The 22,047-nt window shown below is 38.1% G+C and overlaps 1 protein-coding gene across 1 annotated transcript in view; it reads left to right on the top strand.

Moving 5' to 3' along the window:
* The window catches only part of BMP2K (BMP2 inducible kinase), a gene marked incomplete at its 3' end in the record, with an annotated part of 60,376 nt that overhangs the window by 35,876 nt on the left and 2,453 nt on the right, over positions 1 to 22,047 (top strand). Inside the window, exons 12-15 of the mRNA XM_080343427.1 lie at positions 811 to 900; positions 2,112 to 2,293; positions 5,005 to 5,162; positions 11,470 to 11,583. Of these exons, the coding sequence (XP_080199553.1) occupies positions 811 to 900; positions 2,112 to 2,293; positions 5,005 to 5,162; positions 11,470 to 11,583 (544 nt within the window). The remainder of the gene's footprint in view (positions 1 to 810; positions 901 to 2,111; positions 2,294 to 5,004; positions 5,163 to 11,469; positions 11,584 to 22,047) is intronic.

Below are 22,047 nucleotides of genomic sequence, written 5' to 3'. Positions count from 1 at the left end.
TTATCTTGTTTTTGCTGTTTGACCCTGAATCTCAGCTTGCTTCCAGTTCCTGCTGTGTGGCCCAAATAGAGGTTTTGTGTATGTGTAAATATGCTTGAGGTAAATGTTAGGAATTATCTAGGTGACAATTCTGTGCTTGGAGTAGGTGATTACACACACAGCATCTGAGTTGGATTTTTGCAATTTTTCACTTTCTTCGCTTTTTCTTGGTCATTGACAAGCTTCCTCTTCTTAATTGTGCTGTTCACACAGTTTTTTTCGTGGTTACTGTGTATTCTAACACAGCCAGCTTGCATACCTTTAAGTTTTGCGTACTGTAAATAACTGTAAGCACAATATAAGAGCAACTGGGTCAGCCAAGAACTTTCAGATTCTGTCCAAGACATCTATTGCTATTTCTCTTTTTTCTTTTTTTTTTTTTTCCTTCTGTCTTGAGACATGTTATTATTTAAAGCAGATCTGAATTATTTTCCAAATGGGCTCAGCACTGGTGAAAATTGCAGAAGTTGGGATGTGAGATTTGACTTGACTTAGAAAAGGCAGTGCAGAATGTGTAGTCTAATTTTTTTGTTAAACAGGCCAAGTATTACTAGGGGAGGATGGGCAGGGAAGAAAAAGAAAGGATTCCAGATAGTCATAAAAATGCAGTGACTGAATTGCAAGCTGATTCTCGATTATGTGGTGTTTTAACTGAAAAATGCTGTTGAGGCACAGAAGTGATATTTTAATCAATGCCTCTTCTAAACATCTGTATCTTCCTAAAGTGAGGATCATGACTTCTTAAAGATATTTTCTTCTTTTCAAATATAGTATCAACAAGCGATGCACCAGCAAATGGTCCAACAACAGCTGGTGATGCAGTCCATGTACCAACAGCAGCCTTCACAGTATTCTGCTATGGTATGTCAAGAATGGAACAGAAGTGGTTTGTAAATATATTGAGAAGATGCAGTAAGAGAAGTTTGAGTAGTTGTAATGAGCTGTGGATGCCTTTGAGGGGAAGGGGGAAAGAAAAGTTGATCCAGACTTTCTTGAAAAAGCTTATCTAGAGTTGCAGTTGTCTTAATCAGATACTTCATTAAGTATCGATTTACTAATTTGAAACCTACTTGGTGCTTGAAGTTTCCAGTAATGAGCACAGCAATGATGATATGTTATGCTACAGAGTGACGGAAAACATAGTGGCATTAAATTCCTACTCTAGGCCTAAGATGACTGAGTAGTTCAACAATCTAAGTGGAGGTAGCCAGCAACTGCCTTTTCAGGGCCTATTGTGTATGTATTATATAGCTGTATTATGTGGCATTTGCAGATGGAAGTGCACCTGATGAAACCATGCAAAATTCCTAAGCCTTAAAGTAGTATTAAAAAAATATACAGGTGACACCCATAAATTACTGGATTTCTTAAAATAGGGGTGGCATGCTGCTTGTTAAAAAAGAAACAATATTCTGGAGTGATATAATTCAGCCAAGGTTATACAGAACAAGCCTGTCTAGCCAAGATAAATCCTTGCATGCTGAAAGCAGAGATACTGTTGCTAACAAGTATATTGTGCAACATAGTTACATACTGAGGTGTGTCATAAGAGGGATACTCTGGAAAATATGTTGTCATTTGCTGACATTGAAGCTTTGAAACAATGGCTTCTCTACTGGTTTAATATTTTCAAGTACTTTAAAGCTGCATTTAAGAATGTACACATGTATAAAAAGTACAGATAGAGCAAGAAAGCTAACTGGCATAACGTGTTTTTCGAAAGTCAGGAGCTATTGTCATGAAATTTTGATTAGGGATTTTTAAGAACAGTGTTACGATGATAACGAGCTGCTTTGTGCTGCAGTAGCATATACGTAGCTTGTAACAATTGCAAAAAGCTAAGTGGTAATACATTGGCAGAGAAGACTGGTGTCACTGACTTAGTGGGCAATTTCTTTTTACCTGTCTAGTAGACAGGTTTGGCTTTTTGTTTCTGCTGGAGCTCCCAAGCTTTTCTGGAGTATGGTATTTGGTGCATTTGGCGGCAAGACTGGTATTGTTACTCAGCAGAAGAGTTTTATGCTGGCCCAGGTGAATTTTAGTAACTTGATTGTTATCTTATTTTGGTGCAGCAATATCAGCAGGCTCTCCTGCAGCAGCAGATGCTTGCTCAGCAGCAACAGCAATTGCAACAGGCATGGTCTCCTGAATATATCACTTCTCCGCAAGACTTCTCACCAGCCTTAATTTCCTACCCTGGGTCCCTTCCAGTACATGCTGGAACAGTGGCAGATTGTCCCTACCCTGCAAGCAGGCAAGTATTTTGATACAGATGTGCCCAAGGGTTACTTACTGCTCACATTGCTAGTTGTGATGAGCCCAACGGAATCCTTTCTGCAGGAATTACTTGCTTGCTTCCTGAAAGCAGTTAGGTAGTTGCCGTTTAGTGGTAAAGGTTATTTTGGGAGGAGAATGTGACATGGAACTCATGAACAGATCAGCCTGGTTCATCTTCTTAACCTGCCTTCCCCTTTTTCTCCTTGATGGACTTAATTCAGAAGCTGACTCCTAAACACTGCTTTGGATGGTCAGTAGCCTGTGTTTAATGAGGTAATAGGCATGTGAAAGTCATCTCAAACACTAATTTTATCACTTTATTGTCCTCTGACCCAGTCTGGAGGGTAGTATTTTTGAAGAGAGGCTTCATAGTTGGCATTTATTTGCTAGGGGTTCTAAGTCTTGTGCCCATTGATCAGTGGTCTGGCTTAAGTATGCTATACCATGGAGTAGACCTAATCAGGGATATGGTCCCTTTGCAGAGTGTCCTTGTTTTGTTAAAAACAAGTTTCTCTTTTAGTGAATTTGCCTGTCAGCTAAAGCCTTAATATTAGCTGTGTTTTCCTGGAAAACCAGATACATGTTCTGGTAAACATAACAATGGAATGCGAGGTTATTGATAATGAATTGATGCACATTTCGTGAGAGGGGCAACAAGAAACAGGTGACCAAGAAACTGACCGAGTATAGCATCCCATTCACGTGAATACTTCATATAAAAGTGGGAGATCACGAGGATCTCGCCCCTTTTGCTTATGGCTGACATTAGGAGAGGATCTTGCTAGTTGTCCCTGCAAACTGAGGCCTAGTGACAGACTGAATCCAGTTGGCTGCAGAGTCTAATCCATGACATTGGGTGCCGACTCTGCAGTTGCTGGGACTTTCAAGATTGGTTTTGTATATTTTGTATTATCTTCTCTATTCTTATTACTAGCATTAGTAAAACATTGTTAATTTTTCCAACTCTCTTCTCTCTGTCCTTCTTACCCTCCTGATCGCCTGTCTGCAGCGGGAAGGGGGGAGAGGGAGAGGCTGAAGGGAGAAGCAGGGGGAGAGGAGATTAACAATACATCTGCCATGGTTTTATTGTCACCGTGCAATCAAAACCCTCGACACAGAGGCCTGTGGACTTACCTTTGCTTAATGAAGTATAATAAATAATAACTTTCCCATGAAGTCTTACTAAAAACAGCATGTGGAATGAAAAAAACCTTCCTTTCTCAATTTAATAAAAAGATAAATGTATAATAATCACATATTTGTCCTGTGTCGCTCATGTTCTGATCTAGGATATATTTCAATACAGGTAACTAATATAGGATATTGAAGGAGAAACCCTTTGCACTTGTGGGAGTGCCAAAGCCTTCAGTGCAGTCAAACTTGACACAGGCTTTTAGTTCATATAATGACATAGATGTATCAGGTGCTGCTGCCATTCTGAGTCTTTTCTAGGCTACAGTGTATTGAAAGAGCAAAGGCAATGTATTTTCCTGCTGTAGATAGGATTGATACAATCTTGTATCTCACTGTGACCTGTTTGGCTTTATTTTGCCAATTTGGTAGTCTTATCCCTAGCAGAGGGGGTTGTCCTGCACTTCTGTGCCCATATCTGAGACTTACCAGTTGTACTTCGATCAAGTCTATTGCCAGACTACTTTTGTCTCAACTAATTTCTGAAAGGAAGTATTCTAGTCTGGAAGTAAATGTGTATGTTTCTGGATTCTTTGTATATTTAACTGAAGATTTTGATCCTGCTAAGTTTAGCTTCACATCAATGACTGAGGGTTAGCAAGGGTTTGCAATGCATAAGAATAATATTGTAAAGCAAAAAGGTGACTTCTTGTATTAAAGGAACAGGGGGTGAGTTTCTTTTCCCTTGCTGTGTTAAATGCTTTGCAGTGTACTACCTGTCCTCCTTTTCTCAGCAGAAGGAGCCAGTAGTCTTGTGGAATGGCATCAGCCATTCCACTGCAGACAGGAAGGAGCCCATTGCCCTTGTCTTTAAGGGCTGCAGGTGTGGCCTGCAGAGCCTGCCTGGGCATAGAGAGAGAACCAGTTAGCAGGCAGTAACTTCTTGATTCCTTCTTCCTTAGTCCACTTTGAACAGAGTTATTGGTAGGTGTAATTTGCTAAAACATGCGTGAAAGGAAAAACGCATCTGGTCAAAGGTTTCCTTGTCTGTGTAGATAAGACTCATATGTGCAGAAGCTGTCATGACAACTGTTTGTTTTAAGTTAATTGTATCAGTTGAATGGATGTAGAATTTAAAGATGCTTATAGTGCCTCACAAGAAATTTGAAAATTGAGAACAGATAAACTTTAGACATTTATTAGAGGTTTATTGCAAAAAACAAGCCTGTCTCCTATGGTGGTAGAGAAATGAACACAGGAAAAAGACAGTTTGCCCTTGCATGTTGTCTTGATGAATGTTTCTGTGCTTTGACTACAATGAAAAAATGCAAAAAGATCCAAGGATTTTATACGGAAATTATGCAATCAAAACCACATACTTCAAGTGATCCATTTTATCTTCAATTACCTTGAATATGCATTTGGGATGAGCTGTTCATGCCTGTGTGTTACTTTTATGTAGTATTTTGGCATAATGAAACATATAATAGATTTTTACTCTTATAAACAATTCTGTTATGTTTTTCTTTTGTTTGTTTCCATTAACTGACTTTGCAGGTCAGGTATTCCTGATGCTGAGGCAATTGCCACCTATTCAAAGCAGAACATCAATAACCCACCTGATATGTCAGGCTGGAACCCATTTGGAGAGGACAATTTTTCCAAGTTGACAGAGGAGGAGCTGCTGGACAGAGAATTTGACCTGCTAAGATCAAGTAAGGGACGTTTGAAGGCTTATTTTGCTTCACAATAAATAAGGGCTCTGTGGTTGCTCAGCAGTTCTAACACCTGGCTTGTCTAAAGGCCATGCAGTCTGTGTACAGAAAATTCTTTTGGAGCGTTTGAGGACAGAGTTGGGCCTGTCTCCTTTCTTTCCTTTCCCTTTTTGAAAATGTGCGCCCACTAGGAACTCACTGTCTAAAACTGGTAGTTACTGGCAGAAATGATTACACCTTAGCTCTTAAGTCCTGCTTGTGTCACCTTGATTGTCAAGAAGCTCAGAACAGCAGAGGTATGTTATCGGATGGGAAGGAAAGTTTGGCTGTTTGCTTTATTCCTTTCCAGCTTCTTTCTTGCACTCCAAAGCAGAAGATCCTGTGGGTCTGATATGTCCTTTGAAAATGCCTGAAAGAAAATGGACCTTGTTGGACATTGTTAATGTTCTGTAATGTCCTTTTTGATGAGTGGCTATGTGTAAGGGCTGCTTTATTGTTCTGATATGGCAATAGTTGAATAAACTTTTTCCTCTTGAAGTCAGGCTTTTCTTAATTCCTTAACACATACTCTTTGAATGATCTTCCTAAAACTGGTTTTATCAAGACTGGATTTATTCGTGAGACTTGTAAGATGTCACAGTGTCAAAATCTATACTGTATATACTTGGTGGACTGTCAGCAAGTTCCTTGCAATTAAAAATGCAGTAGAATTTAATTTCAAGTGATTGAAAAAAACCCTTATGCCTTCAATTCGGTCTTTTTCTTCTTGGTTTTGTTTGCTTGCATGTCACTGAGCAAGATGTGCACACTACCTGTTAATCCTTAAGGAAAGTTGGGTTTTTGGGTTTTGATTGTTTTTGTTTGTTTGTTTGGGTTTGGGTTTTTTGTTTGTTTGTGCGGGGTGATGTGTTTGGTGTTTTTTGTTGTTGTGTTGGTTTTTTGTGTGGTTTGTTGTGTGTGTGTGTTGTTTTTTTTTTTTCCCCAGACGCTAGGGGCAGTTGATTTTTTTTTTTATTTTTTTTTTCCCCACTTGTATCCTATGTTGATCAAATGAGACTCCTATTTTTGAGATTTGGAGGTAGCCTGCACACATTTTAAGGTAGAATTACTTATTGGAAGCTGGGAAAAATGGCTAATGTGCTGGCCAAAAAATAAGTTCCATTTGTGAATATAAGTTTAGAATTTTAAATTATTTAGAAGTGAATATCTTAAGGCATGCTGCTTCCAAAGGAAACCTTGGCAGTCTTTTGAAATTATACTTTCTTGAATCTGGAGAAGGTTAGCTTCAACCAAAAGGTCAGCACAACATTACCTGTTTTTGGAATCTGTACCTGACCGTTGGACTGCTGACTGTAGTTATGGTAAGTTCTGTGAAATTGATTTGCTCAAAACATGTGGCTTAAATAAATATGAGTAGTGAAGAAGAAATTAATCAAGGGCATATTCCAAATGGCTTTACAAAAAAGCTGGAAAATGCTATACAAGAAATGTGCTTGCCTGAAGTAGCAGCCTAGGTTGGTTATAGTAGGCTGGAGAAAGAGCCAATGTTAGATAAGGTGAGTCATAAACCAAACTTCTGCAAGTCTGTTCTACACAGTGTGATTGTTCACAAATTTGAACACAATACAGTCTGAAGTAATGATATCCAATTGCTTATAACTCATTGTTTTTAAGAATGAGATTTTTCCTTTTCCTTGCAGGCTCTAGAGAGCTTCATATAACTGTTTAATCAGGAGGTTTTACAGCAGTCTTTGATACCTAAGTTACATGTATTTTCTTCTGTACACCTTGTTATTAGGACTTAAGACTTTGTATTTAGATTAGATTATGAGAACTGGTTGCAGAACCCTACAAATGCAAAGCAGAGGGTTACTAAGACAACCCCAAAATTATTTGGAGGCCATGACTGTTGTTGCTTGCCTAAGTCAAGCTCACAAAGTGAGAGCATGACGAGGCAGTCCAATTGCAACTCCTTTCTATATGCTGCAATGCTGACCTGCATCAGTCTTAGTAAAGGAAAAAAACTTGGAGCTAAATGCTGCTATCTGCCGTATCTAAATGGTACAGTGATGTAACTGTAATTTCTTTGTCCAGTTTTTGTACAACATGCTTGAAAATAGTCTAAAGTTTTTAAAGACCGAATTAATTTAGCCATGTTCTTGGCTTACCTCGTGGTTAAGATAATTGAATACTCAGAAGAGCTGGATGTAAAAATAAACTTTGTATGCTGTATGAGAAAAGTAAATATAACAGCATAGTTCTGCTTAGTAATAACCAGCATTAGGGTTTTTTAGTAACTTGAATACAGAAAACATTTAAAAAAAAAAGAGTGGACTAATGGTACACTAGATGGCAGGCTTGTTTATACATAACCTGAGATGCAGTTGCAGCTTTTATTAGGCCTTTTGGCTTGATTTCTGTTAAAGTGGTCCAGTGCAGAGGGGGAACATTGCTTGTTTTAATCTCTGTATGTGCGTTTGTGTGCACATAGCCACATACATCAAAGACTTCAAAGATCTGATAAGATGTATGTGTTTTGTGCAAAAGATCATATTAACTTACCTTGCAGTGTTAATGCCTGTATTGCAGTCAAAGCAGAAATATTTATACTTAAGTTTGTCTACTGATACTATCTCAAACTTATGTGGAGTAATGAGAAATGGGGAGATGTATTGTACCATTAAAGCTTAGGCCAGTTGTCTTTACTTGTAGAATACTTTCTGGTATTTTCTCAGGTAAGTCTTAAGGATTGATGCTCAATTCTCTTTAGATGTAGGTTATCTCCTATGTGACAAAACTGCTGTTTACTACCAAGTAATTTTTTCCTCCATTTTTGACTTAACTGTCAATCATTTTGCCTTCTTGAGGAAGGAGAATTGAAGATATGGGTTTGTTAAATTGTTAAATTTTGTTACTAAAACCAGTGTCTGTCCTGTACTTTATAACTCATGTACTGTATTATATAAGTTTGTCTTTTTGCAAGGTGACATGGGGCTGAGTAGCATTCAGAACATTAATCTTTTCTAACCACTTTCCAAAGCATGGTTTGTATTGTTAAAGCTGATGCTTTATAGATAAATTAAAAATAACTTAAAGTGAGTTAAATTTTTTTCAAAGCCATTGTGTTCATGACAATAATACACAGGTAATTAAGTATATGCCACCTTTGTTAGAGTATCAAGATGTCAGCAAAATTTTTCAGGCTAACATCAGTCTTACCCATCACTATACACATGCCATGGTAATTGCTGTGATAATCACTTTTCCTTCAAAATGGAGCTAAATTGTAGAACAGAATAACTTGCTTATGCTTTGTGTAAGTTTTAATAGTAAAAAGATTACTGTTTCTGTAAAAAGTGATGTGCAGTTGAATGAAGATTTCTAAACTGAGCATCTTTGCAGAGAACTGGGATACAGAGTTACAGGTTAAAGTTCCTGGGTTTTGTGTGCACTGTTGTTTTGACATTGCTGTTGTCATTATTGGCATTAATGATGGTCCAGAAGCAACACATGATGCTGAGATTGTGACAACATTGTGAAGAAATTAATTTCTTACAAAGAGCTCCTATAACCACTTAATAATCTGTGCAGAATTGGGAGCCAAGGAAACAAGTCAGCTTTCTCACCAGGAAAAGTACTACCATATCCTTCATTCTGAATTGCAGAAATATGCTTGTTATGCCCACAATTGTCTTGGTGCTTCAACAGAGACAGTTGTGTGTGCAAAGCCTACTAAGCCTTGTGCATGTCTCCTTTGCAGTGTGCATAGTATGAAGGAACTACTTAGGCCATCTGTGCAGGAAAGAGCTGTGGTTCTTACCAGGTTGTCTTTGTGCATGGCTGCTGCTCATACTTCTGAAAGTTCTGAGAGAGCTGCATCTTCTGCCTAGCACTTGAATGGAACAGCTGGATTCCTTGTTCCTGGTTTTAAATAACTGCGCCTTTCTATGGAGGGATCTGCTGTGCCTTGTGGCACATGGTCATGTCTTTGGCAGCAGTCTGGGCTGCATTCATATGATTATTCACTGAGGGGAAAAAAACCTTGGATCTTTATTTTGAGGAAGTTCCATCTGAAGAACAATAATGTTTAATACTGACAGTCCCATTGCATCTACTTCTGCTTGCATGAAGCTAGAGAAACCATCACTATTTTCTCTAAAATGCTCTGATAAAGTGGGTCTTGTTAAAAGGTGGACAAATGATACCTGAGCCTCAGAATACTGAGAAAAGGGCTTATCCTTTTCCAGTAGCCTTAGATTTGATGAACTGATGATTTTAAAACTTAAATTTTCCAGGGACAGGTATCCTCACTGTGTGTGAGTCTAGATGCCACGGAGGGGTTGAAACTTTTTATTTTCTCACTTTGCCTAATTTTTCTTGTGTACCTAGCCTTTCAGTCCATTTTATTTTCCGCTATCCCTAGCCCTGCTGCACAAGTTGGGAGATCTGATTATCATCTGGGGGCTTGAACTTACTTCTTTAGTTTTATCTGCCAGCATGTGCAGGGACTCTCCTAAGGGTTGTTGCAGCCTTGAAAGTTTCTCTAGAGTTTGCCTGCAAGTTGTGCAGCAGACATCTGGTCTTCCTCTGGAGGCAGGACACTAAGGATTATAGAACAAATGCATCTCTCAGTCTGCCTGTTGAAGGTCGCACATATTTCTTCAAAGACAAAACTCAAAAATACCCAAACAAACAAAACCAAATCAAATTAAAACACCATCCTCCCCAGAACAAACAAAACCAAAAAGCAAAAGACAAAACCAACCCATTCTTCCTTAAAGAGAGAAGGCCATGTCAGTATGGCTATTTAGAATCAAAAGTACCGCTGTTGGATGTGATGCTTGGCAGTTGTTATTCTCTAAGGGTCAAAGCTGATGGTATAAAACATGCTCGGCTTTTGTTCATCTTTGCTAGTATTCTCTTCTGCATGGCTGTGTCACTGGAAGATCATTTTGCCTGGATTGGTTAGTCTCTGCCTATTTCAATATGTATACGTTGAGGTGAGATGAGCTACTTCATCTCCTGCACCAGGCCTCTTCAGTTGGGATTCAGTTTTAAGTAGGGGTAGCCTGTAATGGAACAACTCCCACTCATATTTCTTTGGAGAGTCTAACAGTAGGTAAGAGGAAGACAATTCACATTACAGTCACTTTTATATGAACAGAACCCTTGTCTGTGAAAACTGGCATGTAATTTCAGAACTCTTGGGCTTTGTACACAGAGTTAATATGCCTATATGTAAAGTAGATTAGTTTGCTCTCTAGTCCCTGGTGGTTGTCTTAGTAAAGCCTCCTGGTTGCTGCTTTGAAGGACTGAATAGTGTAGGTAGTTTGATAGGTTATTCCGGCACAGTTTAGCTGCATCTCTGCAGTGGTAAATTGTCAAGATGACTGTGCTGCAAATAGTTTAGAAGAGCAGCTGCGTGCTGTGAAAAAGGGGAAGAGCAAAATGTGGTGTCTTCTCCACAGAGAATGTGGGATAATAGCTGAAGGTGGAATGTCGTGTCACGGTGGTGGTGTGAAGTTGCTGATGGACTTTTCTGGACCCTCCTGAGCTGTGATGTGGTGGTTGGGATTGGACAGTCTGGGTCTTAAGTTTGCTGCAGTTTTAGCGTAGGAGCTTAGACAGAAAAACCTGTATTTCCCATTTGTAGTGCTACTAATTTTTGACTCTGTCAAACACCTTTCGTATTTCTCCTTTTAAAAGACAGTAAATCGGTATCCTAAGGATTGAACACCATTCAAAATAGACACTGCGTTTCTCCATATTATGTGACACTGAAATTGGTTTTAATTACAAACAGATGTTACATGTTTAATGAGAAGTATTGCCAGCTATTTTGCTGGGATTGTCACCTTCTCTCTTTTTGGCAAAGGCTGGCCAAAACTTGGATATAATGAATGACTTTTTGTTTTAGATAAGCACAGTGATTCTGGCTTTGTAACTTCAAGAGCACAGAGGACTAGTGATTTCTATTGCAGGGTGCATAGACTGCAAATAAACTGTAAGAGAGATCCTCATTTAAAGCATTCCATCAGCAAGTACACGGTACCTTTGGTGGGACAGGGTAATTAACAAAAGATTTGTGTGGATGAATTTTCCTGAATGATCAAAAGTGTAAATTCAAGATGCAGGATATCCCTAAACCATGCAAAAAAACTGATCAAGAATATATTTCTCCCTTACTCCATACAGCAGAAATCTTTGCATAGATGTAAGACCTGCCATTTTTATTTTATTTTATTTTTTGTTCATTGTTTTTTGTGTGTGTGGGGGGGTGGGTTTCTTTGTTTTGTTTTTTTTACAGGCGGGCTGGTGGACAGGAGAGCATCTTCAGATAAGAATGTGGAGTCACATACTGCTCCACAGAAAAATACTCCTGAAGATCCCTTTGGTTCAGTTCCTTTCATTTCTCAGCCAGACAAGTTAAATCTGTAACATCACTACCACATATATATATGTGTGTGTGTGTATACATATACATATATATACACCCACACATATGTGTATATATATGTACATATGTGTATATATATATACATATGTATCGGTTGAACTGTGTACATCCAGTTAAATGACCAAAGAAGGATAAAGGTGTTGGCTGCCTCATGACAGCAGATCACTTGTTTTTTTTAGAACATGGATTACCTCCAATTAAAAAATACTTCTGCATCCAATTCTTGGTACTTTCATGGTGTTCAGACTATGTAGTTTTCACAGTGCAAATACGTTGGACCAGTGCAGTGTAAATCACGTAGAACCAGAAGAGCTTTTGCTAAATGCAAATTACTTGATAAGACCAAATTTTGCTACTTTCCTGTAGTCTGCTTCTAGCTCCTGCTGTTTCTTTTGTTGGGTTAAGACAGTAAGCTTCTGCTGCATTTAATGCATAGTTTTGATGCAACTTGAGTCAAAACAAGCAAAATATCTGATGTCGTCTGTACATTTGGAGGGGAGTGGGGCGGTTCATAATTGTGTTTCTGTTCAATTTGTGCTACTTTTACTTTGGATGGAAGTAAAAATAATATTGTATGTGAACATTGACTGTGAATGTGAACCTGCCTCATCCTGCAACTTAAGTGCCAGTTTTAACATTTGCTCAATCAGCACTTTAACACTTTTTTGGTACCTGTGGCAAAGTCTGTTTGACAGTTAAATAGTAAAAAGAGTTTCATCTACTTATGAAGCCACTTAGATGTCTGTCTAAATTTTGTTGAGAGTGTATGATAAAGGTGCCTTAACATGACTTTTTTAAAGCTATTCCTGTTGAAGTTCAAAGGCTCAGATGAAATATCTTAAAATAGATCACTTGGGGTCAACCTCAGCTAGTATCTCTGTTTCCTTTTGGTTTTGTCATCTACTAGGGCTGCCTAATGCTTACAAGTGCTCTTGTGTTATACACGGTGAACAGGATAATGCTGTTGTACACTACAAGGCAATTTGTAAAAGTATCTCTGCATGAATGTTGTTGTCTGTTGTTAGAGACACTTGAATTATTTCTGCTTTGTCTATTACTGTCTTTCTCTTGTTCTTATTCAGAAAGAACAAGTTTACCATCTATCATCCTGTTAATATTTGGTAGTTCAAAAAAATATGAAAGCAGTTCTTAAGTGAAGAACTGTTTGCTCTCTCTATAGGTGGCAGTTCAGAAGGATTTACACTATAGTCTTAATTGGAGAGGTTTCTTTGTTTTATAGGTGAGTGAAAATCCACATGCAAAACAAAAAACCCCCCACTCGGTCTGACGTGGTGACGTGAGTGTTCATACCCATGTGTCTAGGGATTTATTTTTTCTTACCTAGGTCTTAGAAATTTATTTGCTCATTGCTATTTTTCACATAGTTATAGCTTAGATTTTAATGAATGGCCTCCCTATATTTTGTCATAGGTTTTGCTTTGGTTACTTTGAATCCAAGCTTTAATACTTGACATACTAAAAAACAGGGGAAGATACCTTCTCTTAAGGAGAAAAAGAATCAAGTTCAGTCAAGGCTCAAAAACCAGATTGCTTGAGAAATGTTGAGTTGGTTGTTAACTGTGATACCTGTTTCATGGGGAAAAAAAAAGAAGTTTTTCATTAGCCTTTTCTCCTACTGACTCATACTTGGAATTTAAACATGTGTACATGCTGTCTTGAATTCAAGGAAGGTATTTTTAATTTGGTGTTAACAGTGAATTATGCTTACCAAACAAATGATAAATCTTTAGATGTGATGATATGTCTTTTAAAAGCTGGTTTGATTTCCCCAAGGAATTGTTCTTAGAAATGTCTTGAAATGAGGTGTTGTAACTTAGGAAAGGAGAATGGTTTTAACTTAGATAAATTTTTATTTCTAGTTGAGAGCTTTCTAGGACAAACCTGTCAAATGTCCTAAATATTTTTATTTCTATTTTTATTTAACATTTCTGTATAACGTGTTCTTTCTGTTTTGTTCCTGGTGATTTTAAAAGATTTAGCTAAGAAGTAAGCTGCAAGCATACCTTACTCAGGGCATCAAAGGGAAGATGACTGACTAGGAAGTGGAACATAGGTTTAATACCTTGAGCACAATTCCAGCATTTGGGTGAGAGACTGGCTTTATCTAGTTAGAGAGCAAGTTTAACTTCTTTCTTGTAATGTATCTACAGTGGAAATGTGGAGTGTTTTATCACTATTTACCCAGCTTTCTGACTACTGAATTTTGAATTTTTGAGCTATGATGACATTAAGATGTTACTGATACAGATTATTTTAAGTAAATAAAAAAATGTACTTCCTTAAAAAGTGATATTTACTATAGAAGATGTGTTCGACCGTGTTAACCTTTGAGTTGGAACTGTGGTCTTTTTGTGCTTTGTTTTTTTTTTTGTGTGACATAAGTCTCAGGTTCATAAATGTTGTTGTATATGGAATGTAGCCAAGTTGAGTCACCCAGACTATTACTTCAGTTTCAGAGGCTTCAGGGTTCTCTTGTGAAAGCAGCATTTGATTAAATACTTAACTAATATCTCGTATCTGATGTGAGATAGGAGCAAGAAGCTGAAGATCATGATCATCTTTTGACTTAAGAACTTAACAAAGTGCTGGTAGTCCAGCAAAGTGTGTGCTGTCTGGTACGTTTACGTGTTTCTGGAAAGGTGACGTAAAGCTGAGAAACATGCAGAAGTTGAAATTTGAAATCTTTTGTCGTCACTGGAAAAAACTGTGAGGTCCTGTGAATTGTGACCCCTTGGAATTTCCCCTTTGGAGCTGAGAGTGCACTTGAGGCCACTGCTGTTGCAAGGATCACCAGGAATGAGAACCTGGAACTGGATGGACTATGGCTGCTTATCTGTCAGAGCTTCAATGCTTATTCTCAGTTGGGAATGGAGAGCCAGCAACAACATGTATGTCACTTTACAGGCTGTGTAGAGGGCAGATAGATATAAACTTACTATATACCCTATATTATGGCTAAATGTTTGTGGAAGATAGTAATGGCTCAGAACTTAAGATACCTGGAAAAGAAAACTGGCTTGAGAAAGAATCCCAGTTCTCAATCTGATAGAAACAAAACTGAAGTTGTGAACTTTGCACAGTTGAATAGCTCATAAGGGGACATTAAGGACAGGCACCTAGCATGTGGAAGACACGTTCTGGTTCTCAAGTGCCTGAACCCCTGGAGAGCAACAGCAGAACATCGGTTCCTGCAGTCAGCATCTTGGAATGGCAACTTTTGATTCTGGTGTGTGTTAACCAGCTCTTGTTGTAATATCCTTTGTCAACATCAAGTTCAGTGTTTAAGAAACTTGGGAAGAGATGCATATTTTCTGATATCTTCAAATTATAAGAAACAAATATCATGAACATAGTACAGTCTGCTGTTGAGTTGTACTCAGTGGCCTTTCACCATGTCATGTTTGTTTACACTAATTCTTTCCGGGGTTAAACTAGGATAGATTGCCTTTTGCTTCCCTCAGCTTAAAACTGGAATTCAGAGAAGTAATAAAATATTTTAAATAACTCTCAAAATTATATGGATGGGCTGTGGGAGGAATGGAGATGTTGGGAAGCCTTGACTGGAATTTCTTCACAACTGCTGACCTGAAGCTGTCTGCTAAGCATTTTGCTCCCATGGAGTATCTTAGTGAGCTGTCTTCTGGGTTTTTGTTTTTTTGGTGTTGTTTTTTTTTTTTTTTTTTTTTTTTGTTTGTTTTTTTTTTTTTTTTTTACTGGGATATGGCTCTGTTTCTGGTTATCTATTTAACTGTTCTAGTGAATGTTTGTAAAGCTTATCTTCTGTACTGTAGACATGCTGCTAATTGATCGAGTCCCTGTTGTTTTTTTGAATGTATGTAGGTAACCACTACCCAGTCACTGCATGCATGTTCACTGTGCAGAAACTAGGAATAAAACCAAGTTTTGTTCTGTAGTGTCTTCCTCTTAACTTCCAGACTCACTGTGCTCACTTAGTAGTGTCTTTAAATTGTCATTATAGGCATCTGTTTTGGAATAAGAGACATTTTGTGGTGTGGTATGTAACTAGCTAATCACAACTGTGTGGATCTGGCAAAAAAACGGCTAACTGCATGCCAAATAGCAGTACAATGGAAATCCTCTGGAGACTTGGACACAATACATCACTGAAAGGACTCTGCTGCAGTAGCTTATTACTAGCATTCACTATGTTACAGCAGAAAAATGTGTTCTTTTGGCATGAAGAAGTGGGGGTGATGACTGTGAATTTGGCTACTCGTATACGGCTTCTAACAAGGTTTCAAACCACTGTCACTTTCTATACAACAGCTTTGGAGCCTTTGGACTACTGTCCAGTCTGGAGCTTCAAGTGAAACACAACTTGCTATAATATAGCAAGAAATTACAAACATGAGAAAGGGAGTAACTAAAAGACTTGAGCCAATTTCCTCTACAGCATTGAAACAGCTCATGCTGTTGGTTCGTGTTTCTTCAGCAATTACTTCTTACAAGATGCCCAGACCTGCAACTTGATATGGCTCTTACACAGTTGTCCAGATTTAGGTAGTTTAACAATTAAAATAAGTTTGTATCAATATTTGTACTCACTGAAAATATTGCTTACGTTACTTCATAACCTTTCCATGGCTGTGACTGCAGGTATTCATATTATTTGCAGAAGACATGTTCAGGATGTTTCGCCTGATCAAGATCCTCTTTAGACTTGAGCTTTTCTGGATGACTTCCGAAGTGACTTGAAATTATTCACGCTTCACAAGAACAAATTGTATGTGTGAGCTGTGCCAGTGGTGTACTTTTTTCCCTGCGAAATGATTCAGTGATTTGTGTGTGTGTGTGTGTGTGTGTGTGTATGTGAAATTTTAGAGTAATCATGGTCACCTTTCACTATTTTTTTAAAAAATATGCCTTGACCTGTAGACCAGTTATATGAAAGAATGTCTAAGGAATAGATGTCAGGCAGAAGTGTTTTGGGGTTTTTTGTTTGTTTTGTTTGTTTGTTTGTTTTAAAATAAAGGTGGTAAGCAGTGTAAATCCATCACAATATTCAGCAGCTGCTGCTCTGGCTATTGTCAAAGAAACAGTGCAGATTAAGTTGCAGCGTCCCGGTAATCCTTGAGCCTGACATGTGGCAAATTGTTCTGAAATGATGGTGGCAGTATGTTACCAATTCAAAGAAAGCTTAAAGCTCTTATGCCCCATTTTTTTGCCACCCCCGCAATATCCTAAAGTGATGAACCATCATAAGGCATGTAATTATGCCAGTTGTTAGAGGGAATTCATCCTCTTCTAATCGGATGTCTCTAAAAAGAACATCGGAACAGAAAATTTCCTTGAAGATTGGGATCTTCTTATATGATTAAAGAGGTTCCACCTGGCTTGCATTTGAGCCAAGAACAATTGTCTCCTACAAGATGCAAACCTGATTAGAAGTGTAGTAGTCTGAACAGTACGTTACAAACAGATGTTACTCAATATTTTGTAGCTTTTTTTCGTTTAATCAATATATATCTGAACAGTCTTTGCAGCAGTTGAGGTTGGGAAGTTTGCATGAAATCAGCATCAGGGAACACTTCATTTTTGAAATCTATTTGATCAGAGCACTAAATTGTCATTAACCAGGGTCTTTTCTGTTTTGGGCCATTAACTTTCTACTTGTAGTGCTCTTCATACTTATTTACTTTGCTGACTTCTTTGCAGTGACAAATGAGGAACTGTAGTGTAAAACAAAACATGAAATAAAGGAAAAAACACAACCCCTCCCCAAATATTCCTGTCATAGGTTTAAAGCTGACAGTTCTAGGGAGGATATTTTTATCTCTTTGCTTTGGTTTTGACACCAACCTGCTGCAATTTTCTCTGTCATTGGGAGTAAACCGAAGACACTGCACATGAGAAAGCACATGTAGAGATAGTTTCTTCCATGAAGTTTTACCATGTTAGACTATAGAGCGATGACAGTTGTATCTTAGACTAATGTCTGCTTGGAGCAGGTGGCTCTGTTGGTTTATAACACCTCAACTCAAAATGAAAAATCAAGATATTTTCCCTTTCTTAAAAAAGACAAATGTGGGAGCAGTGAGATCACCACTCTTAAAATATTTCAAAAATAGAAGTTTTTTCTTCAGAACTGTGTTGCTGGAGCACTTACAGCTCCCAGCATCATTTGATGTGTGGCACTTGCTTTCTTGTGGTGCATGTAGGGTCATAAATGCTGGTTCTGAAATTGTCATCACATTGAGCTGTTACTGTAGCTTGTGAGTTTCTAATTGCTGCAAAATCCATTGTCTTTTTGATAATTTTTATTCTGAACAAAATACAGTAACATAAAGTTCCTGCTGTGATGAAGAAGTAATATTTGTAACTTTGGCAAGAAGGTTGTGGATAAGTAGTGATCCCAGGGCTAGAGAGCCAGAAATTCAGAATTTGTATTGAAATTAGGTGTTTGAAGCTGATGAGCTCATAGGCAGTTAATTGCCTGGCGCTGTGATGTTACAGCTGGAAAAAAAAAAATGCGTGCAATATCTTTGAGTGGCCTCAGAATGGAGATACTGAAGAGAGTGTTTTCTCATGTGCAAGGTTAGACCTTGACAAATGCACAGACTCAGGCTTCCTTTTCCTGTGTGCTTCTTCATTCTTGCCAGGGTTCAAAAAGTATAATGTGTGTTATATTCAGTATGTGATGGCTTAGCTCTGTGTTGCCCATAAAACAAGAGGCCACAAAATTGACTAGTTAGTGCCAAGATAGATTTTTTTTTTTTTTGTATGTGTGTGGAAACTACTGTAAAAATAAACAAGTATTTCAAAATTTTAAATGCTGTTGCTAGCTATTCAAGCACCTTCCATATTTCTGCCTCTGACAATGAATAGCATGCTGAACATTTTCACAAAGAGTGGTTCAGATTTCAGTATGTGAACAAACCCCATAGCTTCATACATAGTAAGCAAGCAGCCTATGTATTTACTATACAACACAAATCTCCAGAAAGTGCAGTTCCTCAGTGGATTGTTCCTGAGTTTGTCTAGAGATGGTAGCTGTTAGGCTCAAGAAAGAAATTTAGGATGTTAATCTAGATTCCTTATAAAGTAGGTTGTCTAGATGTCTGATTCCCGAAATAATTCGCTGCATATTTTCAGCAAGAATAACAATTACAGGTGTGTCAGTTAAAAGATGTTGAAAGGGCTTGTGTGCCAGTACTTACACGTTGAATAGGGTTTGGGAAATGTCTTTAAGTGTTTTGCCGTCTATCCTTGAGTCCTGTTTGATGTTTGTTCTGTCCAGAGAAGTCTTCTGCTGAGAGCTAAACATTGTGTGGATTAAATTACTTGTTTAGCATGTCAGTGGCTGTTAGTATAGGTTGGGTTTCTTTGCCTGTAAGTGTCCTTTGTGGTTTCTTTTCCAGTGAGTGTGGCTGTGGCAGCAATTAACAAATAATATTTAAACTTCATGGTATGTCGGATATGTTAGATATACTGTGATTCGGTTCTTGTATTTTAAAAAAAAACTTTATAAATTATTTTCACTGTATTGATACAATGTATAAAGGTACAAACATTCTTTGGGAGTGGAAACTCATGTGGATATTGACATACATCAAAAGGTTTGAATTTTTTGTTCTATAAGTGGTGGTATCTTTTAACCTAGAAACATTTTTTTCTTTTCCCCTTGTGAAATCTCATTGTGTTTATGTTAACATTAGTGTTTCAGTAAATATTGGAAACAGCAGGATTTGGAAGATAGGGGGTTATATAGTGCAATGTGAAGGCTGTACCTTTGGGAAATCTAAAGTAAGCAGACGAATAATCCAGATTCTAATTTAGTAGGTAAAGCAAATATGTAGTATTTAAAATTACAGTAGATAAGAAGCAATCTGACACTAGAAGCAAAGAAGCAACAGCTCAAAGCCATAATCACCTGATGTTTTTAGTCATTTCGGTCATCTTGTTTTTAAATCCATCATAAAATATATTGTTGCTGATTTTTGGGGTTTTTTTTTTAAATGTAATTGGAAAAGATCAAAATGGTTACTGAATGAAGAAACCCACTATTAATTCCTTCTTAAAAAAAAACCCACAACAACAGCAACAAAACAAAAACACACAAAAAACCCCACAAACAAAAACAAACCAGCCAACCAAAAAAAAAAGGAAGGAACTGACTTTGTAGAACTTAGTATTCTGGTCTAAACTTAAGCATAAAAAGAGAAAAATATGACCTAGCCTGCAAGTTGCATGCTAGTTTCCTTGTGAAACAATAAACTATCTGAGAAATTATTTTATATATTACAAGAACAAAAGCGTCACAATCTGGATTCTGGCTGAAGATTTATTTTTTCAGAAGAACTGGTGCACACGTCCATCCCCAGATTTTTCAATCATGTGATGACATTGAGTTTATTTAAACTCCAGCAACTGCTTAACAAACCTGTAAATGGAATGTGTTAATTTTGATTAGGTGAGAGGGTCAGCAATCTAGTGCAGTGCTGTGAATAGAGCTTCTAATAATTGCTTTCATGAGAACTAGTGTCTGTTCTCAAGATGCCAGAGAAACTTGTATGCCTTGCTCATGGTGTGTTGTTTATGTTGCACAGTATCTCAGTAGTTGAGGCTTTGAAGTGGGATACATGGATGTTCCTAGCCAGGTAAAAGGGAACTCAAGGTGAATGTTAAGCAAGTATAAACTGGTTTTCAGTTGAAGTCCTTGCTGACACAAGCAAAAATGCAGTTGGTTTTGTCATTCTAGCCCTCATCTGCCTTCATCGTATGTAATATTCAGTCTAGAGTGACTGTAATATAGCCCACTTCTAAGTATTGCACACAAATTTTTAGTAGTTACTCTCTGCAAAGAGGTGCGTTATTATTGTTGTTATTAGTGTTACATGTTCAATTATACATTCTTAGAGCAGCATGGCTGCGTTGTGATGTGTGTCCTAGAGAAAAGGACATCTCATGAGCAAATCTGCTTTCCTGAGCTGAGACCAAGTGTTTTGCTTTTTGTCCTACTCAGTCTCTTCAAATAGAAATCTGACAATCAGTTATGCTTCTGAAGACATTGCTGTGCAGTGGCGGGGCTCCAACATAGGGAGAAACTTGGTTTCAATGAGTCTGACGAGTTTCATACTAATTTGTGCTGTGCAGGCTTATCTTGTCTGTGGGCTCTTGCCATCTGTTTTCTTTACTGATGTAAAATTTTCATTGTTTCCTGTATTTCAAAGCCAAACACCCCATGAAAGAGTCATCAGTGAGTTGTTCTCTTAGCCTAGTTGTCAGATAGTAAATATCAGGGATCAAGGTGTCAGACTGTAGAGAGAGTAAACTCACAGATTGTATTTAGAAAGAAACAAGAAACAATTCTCTCAAGCTTGAGTTAAAACAAGAGCTTTTGGGGGAGTGGCCTGAATTGCTGCACTACAAGTTAGAAGGGCCTCAATGTGGAGCTTCAGTGTCACTAGGGGAAAAGATATTCTCTAAGCGCAGGTTTGAAATACCAAGGTAAATATTAATTAAAAAAAAAGTTGTTGTGCTATCACGATGTGTGCTTTGTTGGCATTATTGGTGGGGAAGGCCCTGATGGAGAGAAGCTATTTCTGCTGAAACCAAGGGGAGCCACTTTGAGAGACCTTTTCAAAATGCACAAATGGCAGTGACCATCAAGCTTAATTCTTGGTGGGATTTTTTCAATCCAAATTAGAGTTTTGGCACTGATGGGTGGGAGGGATGGAGTATTTCAGACTAGGACACATGCTGGAAAACATCTTTCTTCCTGCATCTTCATTTCCGTATAATTATGTCAGTAATCACCTTGCTGTCTTCTCGTGGGGATTGTTGTCTGGTCCCTTTCCCTTTGTATACCTTAAAACACACTAGAGAGGCAAAAATGCCCAAACCACATAGCTCTGTTGTGGCTGCATGCAGGCTCCAAGTCATGCGTGTTCAGCTCATGGAAGGAGTTGTTGCCCTTGAGGGCAGGACAGAGATCATTGTTAAAGAAATGTTCTTGACCCTAGGTTTCCTGTAGCATAGATTCAGACATCTGTGCTTAGAAAAAAAGTAATTTAATTAAAGGCTAAAATAATAAATGGGAAGGTACAGCAAAGAAACAGTCTGTACTGGGTGCCTCTCAAGGAGGAGGACCCTGAGACAAAGGAGTCTTGGGCTTTTAAACCCTCCTAGTCTGTGCATCCACTCTTCATGCATCCTTCATGTGCCGCCCACATGCCTTTTGGTCCAATGGTAATTCTGCATCTAGGGGCTTCTTTGTTTCTTAATGGATGTTCTTTTCTGTCCTCCAGGCAGCTTTTTTACTGTACTTATTAAGGTGGTTTTCAGCCTCTGCTGACAGTTTCCTCTCTAGCTCCTTGTACCAGTCTTCAAGGTCCCTCCATCACCGAGCAACCAGGTTAAAGATAAAATTCACAACATGCAGCCTGG

The sequence above is a fragment of the Nesoenas mayeri genome (genome assembly GCF_963082525.1).
Source record: "Nesoenas mayeri genome assembly, chromosome: 4".
NCBI classification, from domain to species: domain Eukaryota; kingdom Metazoa; phylum Chordata; class Aves; order Columbiformes; family Columbidae; genus Nesoenas; species Nesoenas mayeri.
This window is presented reverse-complemented; position numbering and strand designations above follow the sequence as displayed.